At 36.5% G+C, this 23,779-nt stretch overlaps 1 protein-coding gene across 1 annotated transcript in view; it reads right to left on the reverse strand.

Annotated features, from left to right (window-relative positions):
- Window positions 1-5,743: 5,743 nt before the first annotated feature.
- MROH9 (maestro heat like repeat family member 9) overlaps window positions 5,744-23,779 on the reverse strand; it is an 89,526-nt gene continuing 71,490 nt past the window's right edge. Inside the window, exons 16-20 of the mRNA XM_053606084.1 lie at window positions 21,709-21,861; window positions 21,492-21,608; window positions 18,574-18,676; window positions 7,548-7,610; window positions 5,744-5,976 (exon numbers count right to left, since the gene is read on the reverse strand). Of these exons, the coding sequence (XP_053462059.1) occupies window positions 5,744-5,976; window positions 7,548-7,610; window positions 18,574-18,676; window positions 21,492-21,608; window positions 21,709-21,861 (669 nt within the window). The remainder of the gene's footprint in view (window positions 5,977-7,547; window positions 7,611-18,573; window positions 18,677-21,491; window positions 21,609-21,708; window positions 21,862-23,779) is intronic.

The following is a 23,779-nucleotide window of genomic DNA, read 5'->3' on the forward strand; positions in this document are numbered from 1 at the left end:
AGATAAGGAATTAGAATTTTATCCTGAGAGTGACAAGGACTCACTAAGGACTTAACCAGGAGAGTGAGACACCCAGATTTTTCATGGCAAATCCTCTGAGTAAAACAGGCCTTCCAGTGATGAATAAAGGATCAATGAGATGCTGGATGAAGGGGCATAACCCACAGAGAGAACCTCCTTGTGAAAGGCCTGCCCAGCTAGTGATTCTCTTAGTGCCTGCAGAGCTGAGGGATAGAGGTCAGGTGCATGGAGAAAAACCTCTTCAGATGGAGAAGCTCCCAGGAACAAGGTCAGGAAGCCAAATTAAGGGAAGTGGCTAGACAAGGAATTTGATCTTTTCCTGTCCCAATAGTCATTACCTTATGTTTATACACTTAATATTTTGTAAGCGGTTCTTAGCAAATTATCTCATTAAAACTTCATAGTAATCCTGTACATGCTGGGGGAAAAATTAACTCTATATACATAAAGAGAAAACTATTACCTAATGCTCTCAACTAGTAGCTCTCAGAGGAGTCAGAGCTTATATCCTCAATTTAAGTCTAGATTTTCTTACCGTTATCTCAAGTGGGAACCATTATAATAGTAGTGGTCTCTGCATCAAGCCAATGTTTCTCATTTATTATAAAAAGGTTCCATAGAACTAATAGGACATTGCCCTGCCATAAAGTCCATTCTCTGCTAAAGTGCCTTACTGTTCTGCCCAAGTGGTTATTGCAAGGTGCCACTTCAAGACTATGGGTGTGCTTCTGCATTTATCAATTTGGCAGCATTATTTATTTAGATAATGCAAAAAAGTGAAGTCTATATGAAAGTAAACAAATTAATACAAATCCATTATACTTCTGATTTTTACTTTGGAAGATGCTTGAATTTTGATTCTGTCAGTCTAACCAGCAAGGTATCTTTTTCTCTTTTTTAGGAAAACAGTCTTTCTTCCCCTTCTGCCTTACACTATTACAGAAGAATTGACTGGCAATTCCTTATTATAATCTTGTCCCTGGAAATGCTTAATTTAAGTCCTTGTTTACTAGCACAGTGCCTTGCTTACACTGGACACTAAATAAATATTTGTTTATGAATGAGCACTTCCTACTACCCCAATAAATTTTAAATTTTATGATGTTTTTTTCTCCACATGCCAAATGCAGTGCTGGATGCTGGGAATCTAGAAATAAACAGTGTCAAGAATAGACTGATCCATTGACTCACGATACTATCTTCTCTTTAGAGCCACATGGATTCTTCTTTTTTTGAGACAGAGTTGCACTTTTTCACCTTTGGTAGAGTCCCATCGTGTCACAGCTCACAGAAACCTAAATTCCTGGGCTTAAGTGATTCTCCCTCAGCCTCCCAAACAGCTGGGACTATTGTGGCACCCGCCACAATACCTGGCTATTTTTAGAGACGAGATCTCATTCTGGCTCAGGCTGGTCTTGAACTCTTAAGCTCAGGCAATGCATCCAGAGTGCCTCCAGTTCACTCTTGGCCTCCCAGAATGCAAGGATTTCAGGTGTGAGCCACTGTGCCTGGTTTCTAGCTGGATTCTTAAACAAAACAAGACAAAACAAAAGATACACACACACACACACACACCCAAAAAACAAAACACTGATGCCTAGGTCTCGAGCCTAAAGATTCTCAGGTAAATGGTCTGGATTAAAGTCTGTTTATTCTTTTTTTTTTTTTTAAAGCAGTCCAAGTGATTCCAATATGCAAACTCCATAGGTAAAACAGATCCATAAAAGGCAAAAATGTACAGTGGTGTAGTGATTAGCACCCTGGTTCTGGAGTCCCTGAGTTCAACTGTACTATGCTCCTCTCCCTAAGTCGTGTGATGATTTACCCAATCTCTCTGAGATTGATTCCTCATCCCTAAAACCAGAGCAGTAGTAATACCCAGCTTCTAAGCTTATTGGGAAGAATAAATTGGATAATATGTATGTACAAGTAAAGTACTTTGGTGAGTGTGGTATACCGTAGCTGGTCAAGTTTTATCAACTACTACTAGTATTTTGTTTGGTTGAGGGTAGGCTGAGTGTGCTATAGGAACACATTGAGAGTTAGAGAAGGGCTCTCAGTGGGAAGATGCTTCCTTCTCTGAGAGTGTGTCACCATGACTTTATTATATAAAACAGAAGCCAGCTATCATTCCTAGAATAGGGACCTCACTAGCGATCACTTGAATCTCTCCAGCTACATGGGTATCAAAGCCAACAGAGTCTATGCTATTGCTTCATTTATATATACTGTGGCAAAAGCTTTTTCTCCCCACCCCCCAGGGTTATTATAAGGATGCGATGAAACAGTCTCAAAGGTAACTATCACATAGTAGGTCTGCAACATGTTAGCTCATTTGCCTATACCATGAGCCACAACAATATGCCCAGTAAAATTTAGGATGACTCTTCCCTTATGCATTTTTTACCATCCTACGTATCCACCGAGTACCAGCAAAATCTGCTGATGTGTTTATTTACTTATTCATTCATCCATGTTATTTATCTGTGGCTACAGGGGTGAACAAAGGACACACAATTCATGATCTTAAGGAGCTTACGTTTTGACAATAGGGTCAAAGTGGAGGCAACTGATTGGAAAATGAATTACTTTTCCTCGAGTTTATTTTGTAATGAATTGTCCTAGTTATTACGGTAAGTGCTACAAAGACATGTAGATGGTCAGAGAGGCTTCCTTGTGGAAATAACTTTTTAGTTGGATTTTGAACAATGGTGGGGACTGACTGAGGGGAAGGAAGAGTGGGAGTGAACAGGGGGAACATGTAGGGAGGGAAGGCCTAATATATGGGGAGACATGGGAAATGGAGAAGAGCTGTGCCTCTGGAGCACGAGAGTGGGCCGGGGAGTGTCCCACGAGGTTGGCTAATGACACAGGGTCAGCCTCCACATGGCCTCAATGGCCACATTAGTTATTTCTATTTTTTTTTTTTTTTTGTAGAGACAGAGTTTCACTTTATTGCCCCCGGTAAAGTGCCATGGCGTCACACGGCTCACAGCAACCTCCAACTCCTGGGCTTAGGCGATTCTCCTGCCTCAGCCTCCGGAGCAGCTGGGACCACAGGCGCCGGCCACAATGCCTGGCTATTTTTTTGTTGCAGTTTGGCCGGGGCTGGGTTTGAACCTGCCACCCTTGGTATATGGGGCCGGCGCCCTGCTCACTGAGCCACAGGCGCCGCCCACACATTAGTTATTTCTATCTGCCCCCTATAAACAATGAGGAAGTCTTCCAAGATTATTGTAATTAAAAAAAAAATGTGCCAGGAGAAAGGCGCTATCCATAACTATAGCTACCTCCTAAAGAAGGTGCACTCTATTAAAGGGAAGAGCCTTGTGTCTTCAAAGCATATGGAAGAGCTGGGTATCCAGGTTGCAGCTGGAACCTATGGAAAGTGGAGTGTTTTACTAAATAAAGTGAGAAGAACTCAGAGATCCTGGGGACATCTCTATGGGGTGAAGGGAATTTGTGGAAGGGAGAAAAAGAAGAGAGAACCAGGAGGTAATGAAGAAGGTTACTCAGTAGGTTGGGAATGAGAGAAAAATCCCCGGTAGTGGGACAGCCTCAAGGGCTTTGAAGACCATGTCTAATAAAAATCTCATATAAATATAAATTAAGAAATGAGTATAATTGTGATGGATGTATTACTGAGTTCAATGTAAGCATTTGACATTGCATATCAAAGCAATACACTGAACCCCATAAATGCATCAATGTACAAAGTTATGATTTAACTTAAAAAAAGAAAAAATAAAAAAATCAAACCTTTTATGAAAATCTCAAAATTTGTATTTCTTTCATTGTATTGATTGATATGTCTGATTGACTGATTTGATGTTTTGTATAAATCTAGATATGTTAAATTTCTATTGCTGCTTAACAAATTATCACAAACTTAGGATCTTAAAACAACATAAATTTATTATCTTGCAATTCTTGATGTCAGGCATCCAAAATGGGTTTCCCTGGGTTCAAATCAAGGTAAGGGTAGCCCCCGAGGGCTGGAACAGAATCTATTTCCCTGTCTTTTTCATCTCCTGGAGCTATGCTCCTTGCATTCCTTGGCTCGGTGGCCCCCACCTCCATCTTCAAAGCCATCAGTGCAGCACCTTCAAAAGTCCTTTTTCTCTCTGACCTCTCACCTTCCTCTTATAAAGACTCTATGATTACATTTGGCTCACTTAGATAATCCAGAATAATCTACCCATCTCAATATTATTCACTACACGTGCAGGAGAAGCTGGTGTCCTTTGTCAACAGAAGTAAACTTACCTGGCCCAGAAGTCAGAGAAGCTGGAAGAGGATTTAGGGCAAGGCTGCTTTCTCAGAGCAGAAGAGTGACCCAGCAGAGAAATGAAAACATATGTGGAGTGCAAGTTGATATACCACAAAGTTACCACATGTAAGTCAATAGAGAAAATAGTGCTTTCCTCTAACTACAAGTAGTTTACTGTAGCTCACTCTTGTATATAGGAGCAGATGGAGCGTAAAGGGGGAGGAGTGAAAGATGAGTTCGGAGCCTTAAGTCAAGCAAGATCATTGAAGAGGTTTTATAATCCAGAGCAAAGTATTTGACTGGGTCCTAATGGCTGTGGGAAACACTGATTATGACTGAGTATCCAATCTTCATTTCAAAAAGTTTAAACCCATAAGCACAGCATAATCTTCCCTCCAGCCTCAGCTCTCCCCAGTCTTCTCTCCTACCCTGTTTCCACGAAAATAAGACAGTGTCTTATTTTAAGGTGTGCTCCCTAAGATGCGCTAGGTCTTATTTTCAGGGGACGTCTTATCTTTCCTGTAAGTAGGTCTTATTTTAGGAGGATGTCTTATTTTCGGGAAAACAGGGTATTCACAATTGTATCCACAAACTCCTTAGTTTTATTGCCTCAGTTACCTGGAGTACATTTCTCTTCTCCCTTTCCCGTTCCCCTTCAATTTCTATCTGATCCTTTGTAAACATTGGCCCCATGCAGTATTCTGAATTCTAACAGTATAGAAATGACCACACTATGTTTCACTAGACTGTGGCCAGCCTGAGGACAGAAACTGTATGTCCATATCATGATATATGTCTAAATCTTCCAGCATTCCCACTGCCTAACACAGTGTGTCTTGTCTGGCATTTAGAAAGGTTCAATAGATGCTCACTGGCTTAATTGAGTCCTAAGAGTCTTATCAAACACTTTGCTTACAAACTTTTTCTATAGTCTTCATGGGATTGACTATTGTCAGACAGAGGGATGCACCAGGTTTCTCGGATTTTTTTTTTTAGACAGAGCCTCAAGCTGTCACCCTGGGTAGAGTGCTGTGGCATCACAGCTCACAGAAACCTCCAACTTCTGGGCTTAAGTGATTCTCTTGCCTCAGTCTCCCAAGTAGCTGGGACTATAGGTGCCCACACAATGCCCAGCCATTTTTTGGTTGTAGTTGTCATTGCTGATTCGCAGGCTCAGGCTGGATTTGAACCCACCAGCTCTGGTGGATGTGACTGGCGCCTTATCCCCTTGAGCTACAGGCGCTGAGCCGGTTTCTCAGATTTTTATATTTAAATTTAAATAGGGAATTAATAAGGGACAATGAAAGCTTCAAACATCCTTCAGGAGAGCCTCTACAAATAGACTCAATTTATCAAGAGCGAAAGACAAATCATTCCTTTTCTCCAGTCTGCTCCAAGGCATTATTGAATTTCTCATTCTTTGCTAAAAAGTCATCATCATTTTCTTCCTTATCATTCTTGATTATCTTTACTCTCTGTAGGATTGTCTGTCTGGGTTTTGGAGGGCAAGTTATAATTATAAAGAGGCTTCAATTTTTTGACATAGCAGAACTTAAAGAGTCTTGTGAAGTTTTTTGTAAGACTTGGGGAGATCATCGAACGGGCTATTTCCTTAAAAAGGTCGTGGGTTATTTCTGCCAAGCCTCTGATTACAGGGTCTTCATCCCGAAGCACTCGTTCAACAGCTATAATAGCAAGAGAGACCTTAGTTCAAAGCACTTTTCTTTTAGAATCTAAAAAGCTCTAACCCTAAAGAGTCCACTTCCTTTTACTGAGTCTCCTCTCCCCTCTCTGTTGCCTTGACTAATAGCATATAGCAAGTTCATCCTCTAACCCTATCATATTCCAGTAAAAGAAAAATGAAAATATTCACTAATCATTTACTGAGTACCTTTTATGGGCCAAACATTCTGCTAGTTAGCGTAAATATATACTCATGGAGAGGTTCATGAGCATATATATGTATACATTATGTTGGTCATAATACTAAAAATGTTGAAATTGGTCTAAATATTCTTTAATAGGGAGCTACATAAAGTTATGAATATCATAAAATGAAATAGTATACACATATAAACATGATGTAAATCCGTATTTCTTGGCATAGAAAGATGTTTGTAATAAAAGAATAAGTGAAAAAAGTTATAAAATGGTTATGATATTTTAAAAGACAAATATGCAATAGCTTATATCCTTAAAAGAATCTGGGATAATACATAAGCATTATATAGCTATATTACACATAGCATTACCAAAATGCTAATATCATTATATCCAGATGGATTTGATCAGAGGAAATTACTATTTTATTTTATTTATTAATAAAAGGAATAGCAAAAGGGTATATTTAGAAAAGAAAGAGAGGAAAAGAAGTAGGAGGAGGAGGAGAGAAAGAAGACAATGTAAGAAAGATGGAGAAAAAATTCTAGTGCTTGGCGTGTCGCAGGCAGTCAAATATGTGCTGCATAAATGAGTGAATGAATGAAAAGGAAGATAGTGATGGTCAATGGAGGTCCATCAGTTGTAACAAAGGGTGCACTCTGGTGGGGAATGTTAGTAATAAGGGGGGCTTGTGCATGGGTGGGATCAGAAGATACTTGGGAAATCTCTGCACCACCAGCTCAACTTTGCTGTAAACTTAAAACTGCTCTAAAAAATAGTCCATTAAGAAAAAGGAAGAAAAGAAGGCAGCCACCTTACCCTAGAACTCACCTGTTTTTAATTCCCAGCCTGAAGAGGGAACAGAGAGATGCTCAGAGATTGATCCCTAAGACCCAAACATTTTGATAGAGTAATATTACCTTTAAGTCCCCCCTCTGCAAATGTGATGTGAATTGCTAGCTGCTAAAATGTAAATTCAATGAGGGATGAGACTTGGCTTTATTTGCTTCTCTATCTCCAGTAGCTACAACAGTGCTACTGCGTTAGAGATTCTGAAAACATATTTGTTGAATGAAGGCATGAATGAATCCTCAACTGTCTGCATTTTCGGAGGGCTCTGTGATGATAGTTAGTCTCAGTGAGAGGGACAAATGAAGAGAGTGAGACAGAGAGAGAGAGAGAGTGAGAGTAATCCAATTGAGAAAAAGGTGCCCTTTAACCTAGTCCTTTTGTTGATTCCCCCATAAACGCTCACCCAACCACTATTAACTCCCCCCATCTTGGACCCTTATAAAACTCATATGTGACTAGAATCACACACGATAAAGTTATTCATACCTATGCATAAAGATTTCATTATAATCTCAATACTTACCCTCAATCATGACTTCAATTTCACCTTTGATGAGGAAATGGCCACCCAATTTTGCTAAGTATCCTACACATAAAATAAAATCAAGGTTACCCTAAAATTCATTATGAAAGTACATTCTCTGATGTTGTCTGGCTACCTTCTTCACTTTTACTAATACGAAGGAACTTTAGATGATCCTTGAGTCATCTTCTAGCACTTTCAAATAATTATTGATAAAGTTGTACGTTATAATACATATACGTATAAATGTACACATGTCATATTGGACAGCTCAGCAAATGACCACAAAACACACCACACCTACCACCACCAGATTATTAAGTAGAATATTAGTAGCACTCCAGAATCCTTTCTCAAACCCCTCCCAATCTCCGCCACATTTCAGTTCCTTTTTGTGTCTGCCTTCTTTTGTTTCACATTACCTTGTAGGATTCATCCACATTTTTGCACATAGCACTAGGTCATTTTATTCCCCTGGCTAGATGGCAGAGGCCATTAGATAGTTCTGAAACACGGCCATGCACACAGCTCATTTGTTGATGTGTTCTTTATGATTGTTTTCACTCTCCCATAGCAAAGTAGTTGCAACAGAGACCACATGCACTCAAAATCTAAAATATTTACATAGAGTCTTTAACAGAGTTTGCTGAGCCCTGTTACGTGATAGTTCATCTTAGCATGCAACATCTTCTTAAATTCATTCTGCTGATGATGGACATTTGTGTTGTTTTTAGTTTGTAGCTATTATGGCTGCATTATGGGCATTCTTGTACATGAATTTTGGTACAAGAATGGCATAATTGCTGTTTGCTATATAACTAGGAGTGGATTTACTTGATAATGAATACACTTAGTATTCACTAAGTTCAACTTTAGTGGTTATTAATAGACAATTTTCCAAAGCATTTGTACCAGTTTTCACTCCCATCTATGGTGTATGAACACTTCCACACTCTGTCTTCTCCAGTACTTTATGTTGTTAATCTTTTTCCTTTGAGTCATTTTCATGGGTTGGGTAGTAGTATAACATTGTGGTTTTAATTTGAAGTTTTTGTGTTGAATAATAAGAGTTTTGTATATTTACCGGTCATATGGATATCTTCATTTGTAAAATGTTTATTCAAGTACATATTGTCTGTTTTACGCTGAGTTATCCTTTTCTTATTTATTCGTGGGCATTTTTAAATTGTGGAGTCTCATTTTTTTTAATGTTACATGCCTTACAAATATAGGGTCAGGCAGTTAAGTTTGTGAACACGTCTTAGAAAAAGTGCTACATACCTCATTGCTGAATATCATTAGGGTCACCTTTGACCCTTGGGATCAAAGGTGAGTTGATACCAGTGCCTAGTCCACCCTTCACAGCAATTTTGGAACTCTTTTTCTGGAATGACCTTTAGAGCAGTTGTTGCACAAGGTATGACAAGTTCATAAAATCATCCTGCAAAAAGTGCTTTGAGAGGTGGACTAGGCTCTGGCATTGGTACATAGCTTCCCAAGGGGAGTACTCCAAAAATGACCACATTGATATTCAGCAATGCAGAAAGTAGCACTTTTCCTAGGATGGGTTTGCGAAATTAAATGTCCAACCTCGTACGTTCTCTCTTTCATGGTTAAACTTTTCCCTTTGGGTTTTAAACAGAAGTTCCTCATTTTAATGTAGTCCAATGCTTTATCTTTCCATTTATAGTTAGTGAATTTGGGAATTCTGTTATGAAATCTTTGCCTGTCTCAATTCATAAAGCCATTCTCCTGTATTTACCTCTAGAAACTTTATTGTTTAACCTTTTGTAGTTGGATCTACAGTCCTTTTGGAATTATATGGCATGAAATAGGAGTCAAGATATTTTTATGTTCCTGTATAACTGACCTTGCACCATTAAGGGAAAACTTGACCCTTTCTTACTGCTTGACAGGGTCACCTATATTACAAATTGTGTGCGGATCAACGTCTTGTCTCCACTCAGTCTGCCTATCATTGGCTCATCATTGTACTGCCTTATTGTATAATGTATCTTGATATCCTGTGGTATAAACCTTTTAATTGTGGTTCTTCTTTAAATTATCTTACCTATTCTCAGTGCTTTAAAGTTGCACATAAAGTTTACAGTCGGCTTGTCAAATTTAATACACGTGCACCCAAAATTCCTAGAGATTTTGTTCGAGATTGCATTGATTTTTCATAGATTAATATGGGGAGAACTGACATTGTTAAAATATTTAACCTTTCAATCTGTAAACATGACATATCCCTGTATTTAAGTCTTTGTAAAATTTTCTCAATGTTTTCTAGTTTTCCATGTATAAGTTTTATACACCTTTCCTTAGTTTTGTTATGGGGTACTTGATGATATTTTGTGCTATAATATTTTATATTTAACAGTTTCTCTGTTTATTGCTGTGTTTAGAAATCTAATTGATCTTTGTATATTGATGTTATATCTAGAAAACTTGCGAAATTCACTCATTAATTAGTTTTTCTTAATTCTTTCCCATATTTTCAGATTATGATTTCCAATATTTTCAATATGCAATTACTTACTGCAAATTTTGGAAGTTTAATTTTGTTTTATTTAAACTTAGATATTTTATTTCTTGCTATTGCCTTATTTTATTTATGGAAAACTCTTGATTATTATCTCTTCAAATAGTTCTGTTCGTTCTTTCCTCTTTTTTTTGAAATGCATATATTAGACTCTTTAATCATGTGTTGAATTAGCTTATGCTCTTTTTGTATTTTTCATTTTTTTAAATTTTTTCCCTTCCTTCCTTTCTTCCTTCCTTCCTTTCTTTCTTTCTTTCTTTTTTAAATTGAGATGGAGTCTCACTTTGTGGCCCTCCGTAGAGTGCTATGGCATCATAGCTCACAGCAACCTCCAACTCTTGGGCTTAAGTGATTCTCTTGCCTCAGCCTCCCAACTAGCTGGGAGTACAGGCGCCTGCCACAACACCTGGCTTTTTTTTGTAGAGATGGGGTCTCAGTCAGGCTCAGGCTGGTCTCAAACTTCTGAGCTCAGGGCAATCCACCCTCCTTGGCCTCCCAGAGTGCTAGGATTACAGGCGTGAACCATCATGCCCAGCCTGTATTTTCCATTTTTATTTCATTTTGTCTTGAGGTCAAATGTTGTATTCTGTCATGTCTAATTCTCTTTTAAGCTCTTTCTAATCTGCTGCTAATTTTATCCATTGCACTCTCCAATCATCACATTATTTAATTTAATATTCTGAACATCTTAATTATATTTATTTTAAAGTTCATGTCTAATAACTTCAATAACTACATATCCTGGATTCCATTGCTGTGGAGTTTTTTTCTTGCAGTTAAAAAATCTTTCTATATGTCTGGTTAATAAATAAAAATAACATTAATGACATTGATGAAATGTTAGCTATTGTGTATAAAATTTTGTGTAGATAATCTGGGCAGTTTGTCTTCTCTCAAAGGGATTTATTTTTGCTTCTGTCAGGCGGTTAGACTGGAGATATGTCTCCTTATTCCCACCAGGGAATTAAACACTGCAGGCTTCAGTCATTGAGAGGGCTGGTCTATTTCCCAATTTACTCTTCTTCCTAAGGTAGGAACACAAGAGATCTAAATCCGGCAGTGTGAACTCAAGTTTCTCCTTATTGTTAGTGCACTCCAAATTTTGTTCCCCTAGCTTAGGAGATAGCTAAAATTCCTCCATGGTTTCTCAACCTCTTAGCTACTATTTTTGTATTTAGAATTGGTAAAACCTTAAAAGAAAAATAATCTCCAAATATCAGGCCAAATTCTTTTGGTTTCTCTATGATGTTGTGATTAATGCTTTTATAAAAGCTCTCTAATGTCTTCAGAGGCCTAAAACAAATTAGCCAACCATTAATAGAAGCAGAAATTTAGAGCAATTTGAAATACCCTGTTTCCTCGAAAATAAGACAGTGTCTTATTTTAAGGTGTGCTCCCAAAGATGCGCTAGGTCTTATTTTCGGGGGATGTCTTATCTTTCCTGTAAGTAGGTCTTATTTTCAGAGGATGTCTTATTTTGGGGGAAGCGGGGTATCAACTAGGTAAAAATCTACTACCAGCATTGAGCACTTCCTGTGTGCTAGACATTTGCCTGTGATTAATGTGCACTTGAAGATGTTCATATTATGCTCATTTTACGCTTGACAAAACCAAAATTCATAGACATTAAGGAACTTGGTAAAAGTCTCATGGCCAGTAAGTGCTCATTCTAAGATTTGAATGCAAGTTTATCTATTTTTTTACTACATAATCAGAATATAAAATTTATTTTTGTGCTGCATATATTTAAGGCATACAACATAATGTTTTCATGTACATATACTCAATGGAAATGAATACTGCAGACAAATGACCATATCTATGTCAACATAAATATTCCCCTTCCCCAGTTATCTTTTGTGTTTTATGTGTTCTTTTAGGTAAGAATGCTTAAAGTCTACTCTTTTGGCAAATTTCTAGTATACAATACAACATGACTGACTATGGTTCTCGTGCTGTGCTTTAGATCTCTAGATTTATTCCACTTACATAACTGCAACTTCGTACCTTTTATCTACATCTCTCTGTTTCTCCCTCCCCTGCCCCTAGTAACCACCATTCTACTTTCTGTTCCTATAAATTCAACCTTGTTTTTTAGATTCCCACATATCAGTGAAATTATGCAGTATTTTTCTTTCTTTGGCATATTTTGATTAGCATAATATCCTCTACGTTCATCTTTTTCTGTCTTAAGTAACAGCCGCTTAGCTGACTCTTAACCAATATTTTATGTTTTTACTCTGCTTTAGTTAAAATAGTGACAAGGAAATTTACAATAATCTTTTTTGTAATCCACTCTACAGTTATCAGAGCTCAAGATACTTTTATTGGCCTGTGAAGCATGAGTTTAAAATTTTAAGATTAATACTTGTAACAAAAATTTATATTGTGAAGCTGTCCTTAATTGGAGTGCCTTTCTATAATGTTTAATTTTGTAATTCCTTTAGAATTATATCAGGGTACAAATAAATGAATGCAAAATTTTCATGCTAGCAAGTACTAATTTTCTGTAATGTCAAATGCTTTCTTTTTCTTTAGTCTTCTTCCTAAAACTACTGAGATTGAGTTGGCCATCTGGCCAATGACTAGATTTTTAAGACATCTTTGCAGCTAAGTAGGACCATATGTCTGTGTCTATGGGCTGGGCTAATGATAAATATTTACTCTATAAAGGAATGGGTGTGACCACTTGATATTTTTTTCTGTCTAATAAGCTGGAATGTAACAAGCTGGAATGTTTTGACCCGACATGGAACATTGTGTGATGAGAATACTAGAGCAGAGAAAAGAGCTGGCTCTACTTATTTTTGGACTGTTGCATAAGAGAGAAATAAATTACTATCTTGTTTAAAACATAATTATATTTGGATCTTTCTTCTAGCTACAGAAACTTATTTTATGAATACAATGTTACCACCAAAAATAAAATAAAATGAAATAAAATAAAATAAAATTAAAAAACCTCCAAATATAAGTGGAGAAATTAGGCAAAAACACCTGAAAATTGTTTTTGAATGTCACAAGAGAACTTTTAAACAGAGTCTGATGCTTTAGAAAACAGATTAACCAAAATGCCAAGGACTAGGTGGGTAACCAAGGATCTCAGTTGTGTGGAAGAATGTAAATGGTGGTGGTGAGCAGTGTGGTGAACAGGAGTGACGGGCTTCATACACAAGCCATTACCATTTAGAAATGCAGGTTCAGTGTGACTCAATCTTCCTTTTCTCATGAATATTTGGAATCCCAGATATTTATGTAGAAACCCTCAAGTTTTAAATGTTAATAATTGTAACATACCTCTAGCTCTCAATTCAACATCACTGTCCCCTTGTTGCCCACTGAAATAATCATATTCCCAACCATCTCTTGAGCTAATGGTGGTTCTATGACAATTTTGGTCATTGAAATTAGAAGATAAGTCACCAATTGGGACTTTCAAAGCTTTGTAAAACTGGGCTGGAAAACACATCTTTTGTTCTTTACTTTTTTGTTTCTTCCTTGGTGTAAAAGTGTTGGAATGTTGAAAGCAATCAAATGTTGAAAGTAATCAAAAGCCACATGTCAAAGATATATGGCAATGTGCAGGAAGACAATGGATTTGTACATACATATACCGTTTCTCATATGTGTGAGTGTAAGTGAGGATAAATTTTCTTGATAGGAGATTACTGAGTCAAAAGAATATGCATTTCACATTTTGTTTGATATTACCAAATACCTTCTTATAGCTACTAACCCTTTGTGGTCTCTCCAGTAAGTTACATTTCCTGTAACCTTGATAAAATTGTATAGTACAAAAATTTTGATCTCTGGCAATTTGGTGAAGAGAAATATTTCATCATTTTAATCTGCATCACTTTTTATATGAATTTGTGAAAAATTTACGTTTCAGAGCCAAATAATTTTTTTCACATTCTTCATCTTTTTTTCTATTGGGTTAATTGTCTTTTCTTATGGATTTGTAAAGAGTCTCTAGAAAGTTAGAATTCACCATTTTTCTGTGTTAAGTGTAAATATTTCATCCCATTTTGGCTTTAACTTTACTATAGTGGATTTGCTTTGCAAAAATATTACAATCTTTTCTTCATGGCTGCTTTCAACTTTTACTTGGAAAGACCTCCCCCATCCCATGAAATTTGGAAAGCAAAATTTTCCATGTTAGTTTATCTAATTTTATTTATTATTGTGGTTTCATTTATAGTATTTGAACCTTTGACCATCTGGGATTTATTTAGAGTAAGGAATGAAATAGGAATAAGATAATTAAAAAAATTCCAGATGGTCTGCCAGGTGTCCCAGTGCCATTTAAGGAGTATTACATATTTTCATCAGTGTTAATGAAAGCCAATGATTCACTTTCCAAAATACTGCATGTTAAAGGGGTTATTTCTAGATAGAGTTTTGTTCCATTTATCTGTCTGTTCATTCCTTGTGATTTTAATTACTGTAGCTATATTAATGTCTGCTGGGCTAATCCTCCATCATCATACTTTTGGTTAGAATTATTCTTGCATATTAACTTTTCTACATTAGTTTAGGAAAAAACCCTATTAATAGATTAATAGATTTGGTTCAGAAAGAACTGACACATTTTAATTTTGATTCTTTCTTTCCATACCTTTCTATTTGTTCAAATCTTCCTTGTGTCCTTCAGTAGTGCTTGCAAATTTTCTTCGTAGAAACACTACATACATTTTATAGTTTATTTTTAGATCACTTGTCCTCCCCTCTCTATGCCCATCCTTCCGTCTTTCCTTCCTCCTTCTTTCCATTTCTCTTTCTCATCACCCTCCCTGTCTGCCTCCCTCCCTTAGGAGGCTTTGTTTTTCCTTTCTTCTTTCCTCCTTTTCCTTCTCCTCCTCCCCCCTCCCCTCCCCCTCCTTCTTCCTCTTCCTTTTCCTCTTCTTCTCCTTCTTGCAAATATTTGTGCTTTATGCTTACATTGTTTGATTTGTCTAGAATCAATTTTGTGTAGGGTGTCAGGTATGAATCCTTCTCTGTGTGTATGAGTATGTGTTTCCAATTGTCTTTGTAATTTTATCAGACCATCCATCACTTTCTGGTCTGATACACACTGCCACTTCTGACTTATTTTAGGTATATATGTGGATCTGTTTCTGTTACTAAGCTTTCTAGTCTGTTCCCCAAATCTATTTGTCTTTCCTTGAGTGAGTAATAGACTCTAAAATTGAATAGCTTTATGGTAAGTCTTTATATCTGGTGGGACTAGTAGCTTGCAATTTTTTTCTGCTGATGTATCTTCGCCTTTTCCTATCACAGAAACATTTATTTTATTTATTTATTTTTTTATTAAATCATAGCTGTGTACATTGATATGATCATGAGGCATCATTCACTAGCTTCACAGACCGTTTACCAAGTTTCACATATACCCTTATAAGATGCACCGCTGGTGTAATCCCACCAATCCCCTTCCCTCTGCCCACCTCCCCCCTCCCTCCCCTCCCTTTCCCCCTTTCCCCTATTCTTAGGTTGTAACTGGGTTATAGCTTTCATGTGAAAACCCTAAATTAGTTTCATGGTAGGGCAGAAACATTTAGAATCAACTCATTAGGATCTTTGAAAATATCTGTTGGTATTTTTATTATAATTGTATTGAACCTATTGATCAATATTTTTAATAGGTGCTCAGTAGGGATTCTGGCTGGGACAATTGTTTGTGAGTAGCACTGTCATTACTGGATATTAAGCATACTCTTGCTCATTAAGTGCATTAAGAGACATTAAATGCTGTACTTACTTGGAAGCAATCTGACAAGGGAACTTGGAAAATGTTGATTACAGAGGTTAGCATTGCAAGGCATAGAGAAAAGAAAAATTTTTTTTGTGGGGTCTGGATTGGGAGATGAGAATCCTACAGTTAAGTAGATACTGCATTTTTGCAATAGTTGATCCACTTATTCTTTAGTCGGCTGAATTCCTCTAGTAATTTCAAGAAGTATTCACTATGATGGGTTTATTCTGAGTTCTTGTGTCTTTGAAATGTTTTCCTATTAGCTACATGATTGGATAAAATTTTGCTGAATATAAAATTCTTTAGTCACAATTCCTTTACTTTGGATTTTGTGGGCACAATTCTCTTATGGTTTAAAGCTGAATACTGAAGTGTAAAAGTCTAATATCAATCTCTCTGTCTTATTATTATAATTTATAGGTGATTTTCTTTTTCTTTCTCCTAAATTCTTAAAGAAACCTTTCATTTTGGCAGTGCCTGTCGCTCAGTGGGTAGGGCACCAGCCACGTACACTGAGGCTGGTGGCTTCGAACCTGGTCCTGGCCTGCTAAACAACAATGACAACTGCAACAAAAAAATAACCAGGTGGTGTGGTGGGTGCCTGTAGTCCCAGCTTCTTGGGAGACTGAGGCAAGAGAATCACTTAAGCCCAAGAGTTTGAGGTTGCTACGACGCCTCAGCGTCTACTGAGGGTGACATAGTGAGACTTTGTTTCAAAAACTAAACTAAAATAAACTAAACTAAAATAAAATAAACCTTTAATTTTGAAGTTCCATAGCTTTCTTAGAAAATGTCTTCATGTGCATTTAAGAAAATATTTCTTAAAAAATAATTTATCATCTCAGTATATCAGTATATTTAATCAAGTCTTTTAACATTTCTTTTTTTCTTTTCTATTCTTTTTTTTTTTTTTTTGACATAGAGTCTCACTCCGTCACTCAGACTGTAGTGCAGTGGCATCAAAATAGCTTGCCGAAACCTTGAACTCCTGAGCTCAAGCAATCCTCCTGCCTCAGCCTCCTGAATAGCTAGGACCATAGGCACATGCCACCATGCCTGGCTAATCATTTCTTAAATTACATTTTTGAAGACTTTTATCCACTGTAATTGTTCATTTCTTTTCTTCATGGATTTTATCTATGTATATTTGCATTCATTTTATCTAGCTTCTAGATCTATCATTATTCCCTAGTTTTTAAAAACTTTTCCTTGCCTGTTTTTATATTATTTTGCTAGCATTTCTCAACCCTTGTACTCCTTGTCCCTTATTGGGTTATCAGCATACATATTTTCTCTTTTGCTAATTACAAATAGTGATAGTTATATACTTTTTCTTACATTTTCCCCTCTATACACTACTTTAAAAGCTTATTTTTCGTGTGCTCCCAGTATCCCATCATATGTTCCCTGTGTGCTTGTATCTATACCTTAGATCTTTATTTCAAAAAGTTTTGAACTCAGAAATATTTATCTTTATATTTATCTTCTCTGTAGAAAACATTGCCTAAAATTTGTTTTTCTTCTTTCTTTCCTCTCTTTCCCCCCCTCAAAGTATCTCTAAAGTAACAGAAAGATAATGCTGTTTCCTTTTAAAAAATTACTTATTTTTAAATTGTGCAATCATTATATACTGTAGTTTATTTGCAGAACGTTCCTAAGTATAATTCAGGACAGTGGGATTTGTGATTTGAAATAAAGTTTTTATGACCTAGATTTCCTCTCTGTCTCTTTCTGTGATTACTCTGATGAACACGGATCATGAGCTCTAGTGATGATCATAATTCCGTTTGTCAACTGCCCTAACAGACTCCTCTCTACAACTATGACGTGACTGTGAATTTCCTCATTCATTTCCACCCCATGAGCCAATTAGGGTGAAGGGAAGACCCCATTACCAAGTAGGCAACTCTTACAAAGTTGGGAGTTCCAAAATAAGGGATTATTAATTTCGATCCCCACGGTGAGACTCTAAAAACTTTAGTTGTCTTCTCTCTTTTTTTTTTTTTTGTAGAGACAGAGTCTCACTGTACTGTCCTCCAGTAGAGTGCCATGGCGTAGAGTGCCGTACTCTTGGGCTTACGCGATTCTCCTGCCTCAGCCTCCCGAGTAGCTGGGACTACAGGCGCCCGCCACAACACCCGGCTATTTTTTTTGTTGCAGTTTGGCCGGGGCTGGGTTTGAACCCGCCACCCTCGGCATATGGGGCCGGCGCCCTACTCACTGAGCCACAGGCGCCGCCCTAGTTGTCTTCTCTTAAAGTCTTCCTTGACTCCTCATTGTCTCTCTCTCCACTTTTTTTTTTAAGGCTTTACTAGATTTGGTAGCTCTCTCTCATCTGTTGTAGTTTCTGGTTACAGATGTCTAAGTTTTGTTGAATATGATATATTTATATATATTTTAATTATCCTTATTCTTTGGGTAGTGATTTTTAAGCAATGAAGGAGAATAGTGCAACGTGGCCTATCACCATCTTAAATTTTGAAATCCATCCTGTCTAACACACTTGTATAATTTAATCATAATAGGTATATTCACTCTATGTATTATAAAATAGAACTCCAATCTCATCACATGTATTAACTTCTATTTATCATAGCTATCACCATGACAGGTGCTGTCCATCATAAACCAAGAAAATGTATAACTTTTAAAAGAAGACTTCTAGGGGCTACCCTCGCCTACTCATTTTAAGGCAAATTAGGGTGTGAGAATTGAATTATACTTACCTATTAAAATAATGGATCCTCTCCTCAGATATCCTCGGGAGCTGCCCAGGAATCCTAAACTATCAGAAATCAAATCTGTAATATAGCTCTTGTGAGAAACAAGCTGAGAACAAAAAAAGGGGAAAAAACCTTCTGTGAAATACTACTCAACACATTTTACAAAGCAAATATCACCCTGCTCCCCAAACCAGGAAAAGGCCCAACAAGAAAACTATAGACCAATATCTTTAATGAACAAAGATGCAAAAATATTCAATAAGATCCTAGCAAACAGAATCCAGCAACACATCAAATGAATTATAAACCATGACCAGGTGGGTTTTATCCCAGGGTCTCAAGGTTGGTTCAATATACATAAATCTATAAATATAAATTTATAGATATATTACATAAACAAACTAAAAAACATGTGTTTATATATCACATAAACAAACTAAAAAACAAAAACCATACGATTCTCTCAATAGATGCAGAAAAAACTTTTGACAATGTCCAGCATCCTTTCATGATCAGAACACTTAATAGGTAAACAAGGGACTTTTTTAAAACTGATAGAGGCCATCTACAGCAAACCCACAGCCAATATCATATTGAATGGAGTAAAATAGAAAACATTTCCACTCAGATCAGGAACCAGGCAAGGTTGCTCATTGTCTCCACTACTTTTTAGCATTGTAATGGAAGTCTTAGCCATCACAATCAGGCAAGAGAAGGTGATGAAGGGTACACAAATAGGGTCAGAGGAGATCAAACTTTCACTCTTCACAGCTGATATGATTTTATACCTGGAAAACCCCAGGGACTCAACCACAAAACTCTTAGAAGTGATCAAGGAATACAGTAGCGTCTCAGAATGCAAAATAAATACTGACAAATCAGTAGCTTTTATATATACGAATAATAGTCAAGCCAGAAAACAGTCAAGGACTCTATTCCCTTTATAGTTGTACCAAAGAAGATAAAATATTTGGGAATTTACTTAATAAAGGACATAAAAGATCTCTATAAAGAGAATTATGAAACTCTGAGAAAAGAAGTAGCTGAAGATGTTAACAAATGGAAAAATATACCATGCTCATGACTGGGAAGAATCAACATTGTTAAAATGTCCATATTACCCCAAGCAATTTACAAATTTAATGCAATCCCTATCAAAGCATCACTGTCATACTTTAATGATCTCGAAAAAATAGTACTTCTTTTTATATGGAACCAGAAAAAACCTCGAATAGTCAAGACATTACTCAGAAATAAAAACAAATCGGGAGGAATCACGCTACCAGACTTCAAACTATACTATAAATTTATAGTGATCAAAACAGCATGATATTGGCACAAAAACAGAGAGGTAGATGTATGGAACAATATTGAGAACTAAGAGATGAACCCAGACATTTATCATCATTTGATCTTTGATAAGCCTATCAAAAATATAAATTGTGGGAAAGATTCCCTATTTAACAAGTGGTGCTGGGAAAATTGGTGACTTGTAGAAGACTGAAACTGGACCCACACCTTTCACCATTAACAAAAATTGACTCTCACTGGATAAAAGATTTAAACTTAAGACATAAAACTATAAAAATTCTTGGAGAGAGTGCAGGAGAAATGCTTGAAGAAATTGACCTGGGAGAATACTTTATGAAGAGGACCCCTTGGGTAATTGAAGCAACACCAAAAATACATTACTGGGATCTTATCAAATGAAAAAGCTTCTGCACAGCCAAGAACACAGTAAGTAAAGCAAGCAGACAGCCCTCAGAATGGGAGAGGATATTTGCAGGTTATGCTTCTGACAAAGCTTTGATAACCAGAATCAACAGAGAACTCAAACTGATTAATAACTGATTAATAAGAAAAGAACAAGTAATCCCATTTCACTGTGGGCAAGGGACTTGAACAGAAGCTTCTCTGAAGAAGATAGGCGCATGGCCTACAGATACATGAAAAAATGCTCATCATCCTTAATCATCAGAGAAATGCAAATCAAAACCACTTTGAGATATCATGTAACTCCTGTTAGACTGGCTCACATGTTTATGATTTCATAAAAAATAAAAAAAAACCTTCTGTCAATTGTTGAAAAAACACCTTTACTCCCTCCAGAAAGGCTTCAAGAGAAAAGAATTTGGTTGTTTATACCAAACCAGGCCCAATTAAAAAGTTGGGGATTTTTGTGTGTAATTATACTCTCATGCTTCAACTTATGACATGATTCTCAAATTCTATTTTGTGTTACCATCTTTTGGCTAGCATTCTTCCATCCCCACTTGTCTGTTATTATAGTTCATACTGGGGCTCAAAGGACCAGATCACCAGGCAGTGCCAAAGCAGTTTCAGTTATTTTTGGTGATCTGGAATGCTCTTTCTACCTTTATACTCATTCACAGCTTAATATACGTGGGTTGGAGGAAGAAGACAAGATGAATGATTAATGTTGAGAAAAAAGAAGTAGGTTCGGCACCCGTAGCTCAGCAGCTAGGGTGCTGGCCACATACACCAGAGCTGATGGGTTTGAATCCAGCCCGAGCCTGCCAAACAACAATGACAACTAACATCAAAAAATAGCCGGGCGTTGGGCGGAGCGCCTGTAGTCCCAGCTACTTGGGAGGCTGAGGCAAGAGAATTGCTTAAACCCAAGAGAGTTTGAGGTTGCTGTGCGTTGTGATGCACGGCTTTCTGCCCAGGGTGAAAACTTGAGACACTGTCTCAAAAAAAAAAAGGAAAAAAGAAAGAGGAAGTGGACAATTCTAATTTCCTCCTATCTCAAGCCCTAGATGTAATCACTCATTTAAGAACTTTCCTTCTCATTCTTTCTCCAAGATCCACCCTTATTCCCACCATACTTTTCATCATTTTGGATTCCTTTAAGTTTTGTCTATAAGTCTTATGGTAAAAAAAATGGAAGGACTACTTACAAGATTGTTACAGACGTTGATTACCACCAGCTCAAAATTGTAGTTTTTATCTTTGAGCAAAGACGGTGTAGACCACTTTAATTGTGTGGCGCAGATTTCTAATGTATATTTACATGCCTGTGAGATGGAAAAATGTAATGAGGATCTGATCATACATTGTTATATAAAACATTGTGCTTCTCTATAAAATTAAGACAAACAAGATTAAATGACTTACGTTAACTACTCTTATCTCTTTATCCTCCAAAAACAGGATCAGGGGCACCAAGGCTCCTAGGATCACATCATTCAACATCCATGTGTACTCACTCATATCTTTGAGTAATCTACCAAAGTGTCGAATGGCTATACTCCGAACACCTCCGTTACTCTGGAATATGCACACAGAAAAAGATAAAAGCCTCACTTGAGGATAATATTAGTACTTCTTTGTTTTATCAGTGGGATACACATACACATGCACACACAACATATATGGAGAGTGTGCCAAAAAACATATACACATTTTAAGAAAGGGAAAAACTGTATTAAAATTGTAATACTCAGTATACCAATGTATACTGATGACTTTATTATCTTGTGTATTGTATCTTGTGTATTGTATCTCTCCTAATTGCAGAAGTCAAACATGACGAGTATTAAATGTGTATATAATTATAAATAATATATATTATATATAAATAAATAATAAATGTATTATATGAAATTATCATTTATTTTTAGAAAAGTTCCCCCTTGAGTCTAAGTACTTAGCTCTTCTTTTAAAATAATATTTAAAATAAGATTTTCTTACCAACTATTCACAATAATCAAGATATGGAATCAACCTAAGTATACATCAATGGAAGAATGAATGAAGAAAATGTGGTATATGGACATGATAGTGTACACTTCAGCGTTAAGAAGAAAGAAATCTTATTTATGACAAATAGAGGAATCTGGAGGCTTATCATGCTATGTGAAAATAGCCAGGCACAGAAACACAAATACAGCAGGATCTCACTTATATGGGAAATCTACAAAGTTTGAACGTGTAGAAGCAGAGAGTAGAACAATGGTTGCCAGTGGTGTCTGGGGGAGTTGGAGGGAGGAATGTTGACACGAAGTTTTGGTTAGGATGAATAATTTCTGGAGATCTAATATGCAGCATGGTGAACCATGGTTAATAATAATGTATTTTATACTTAAAACTTGCTAAGAAATTAGATCTTACATGTTCTTACCACAGGAAAAAATGACGTGAGGTGAAGGATATGTTAGTTAGCTTGATTTAATCATTTCACGATGTATACATATATCAAAACATTAAACTGTACTCTCTAAACATATACAATTTTTATGTCTCAATTAGGCCTTAATAAAGCTGGGGAAAATATTTGAACTGGTACCAAAAAGAAAAAAAGATTTACTCACTGAAATTCAGATTGCGTTAAAAAAATCTTCCATGAAAAATGAGTTTCTTAAATTCAGGAAAATGATAAGTATTTAATAGCATCCTGAAAGTATAAACTATAATAATATTTATAACTTGAAGATGATTTTTAATAAAGATATTTATAGTAATGTAACCATGCTTTATTCAAATGCTAGAGAACTTTGCAGAGTTGCCACTGAGTAACAATAGGACCTCTTTGCTTATTGGCATAGAACCATATTTACAAGAGTTACTTATGCCAGATAGAAAGGTGACTGAATTATAAGCCTATGGAAAAGAAAAATTACAAGTCAGAAGAAGAGATTAATTAAAAATAAAAGAACATACCTTCCAGTTTATGATATTATTTAGAAAATAATTTTTTTTTCTTTTTTTTTTTTGTTTTATTGTTGGGGATTCATTGAGGGTACAATAAGCCAGGTTACACTGATTGCAATTGTTAGGTAAAGTCCCTCTTGCAATCATGTCTTGCCCCCATAAACTATGACACACACCAAGGCCCCACCCACCTCCCTCCTTCCCTCTTTCTGTTTCCCCCCCATAACCATAATTGTCATTAATTGTCCTCATATCAAAATTGAGTACATAGGATTCATGCTTCTCCATTCTTGTGATGCTTTACTAAGAATAATATCTTCCATGTCCATCCAGGTTAATACAAAGGATGTAAAGTCTCCATTTTTTTTAATGGCTGAATAGTATTCCATGGTATACATATACCACAGCTTGTTAATCCATTCCTGGGTTGGTGGGCATTTAGGCTGTTTCCACATTTTGGCGACTGTAAATTGAGCTGCAATAAACAGTCTAGTACAAGTGTCCTTATGATAAAAGGATTTCTTTCCTTCTGGGT

The sequence above is a fragment of the Nycticebus coucang genome, chromosome 10, assembly GCF_027406575.1.
Source record: "Nycticebus coucang isolate mNycCou1 chromosome 10, mNycCou1.pri, whole genome shotgun sequence".
NCBI lineage: Eukaryota > Metazoa > Chordata > Mammalia > Primates > Lorisidae > Nycticebus > Nycticebus coucang.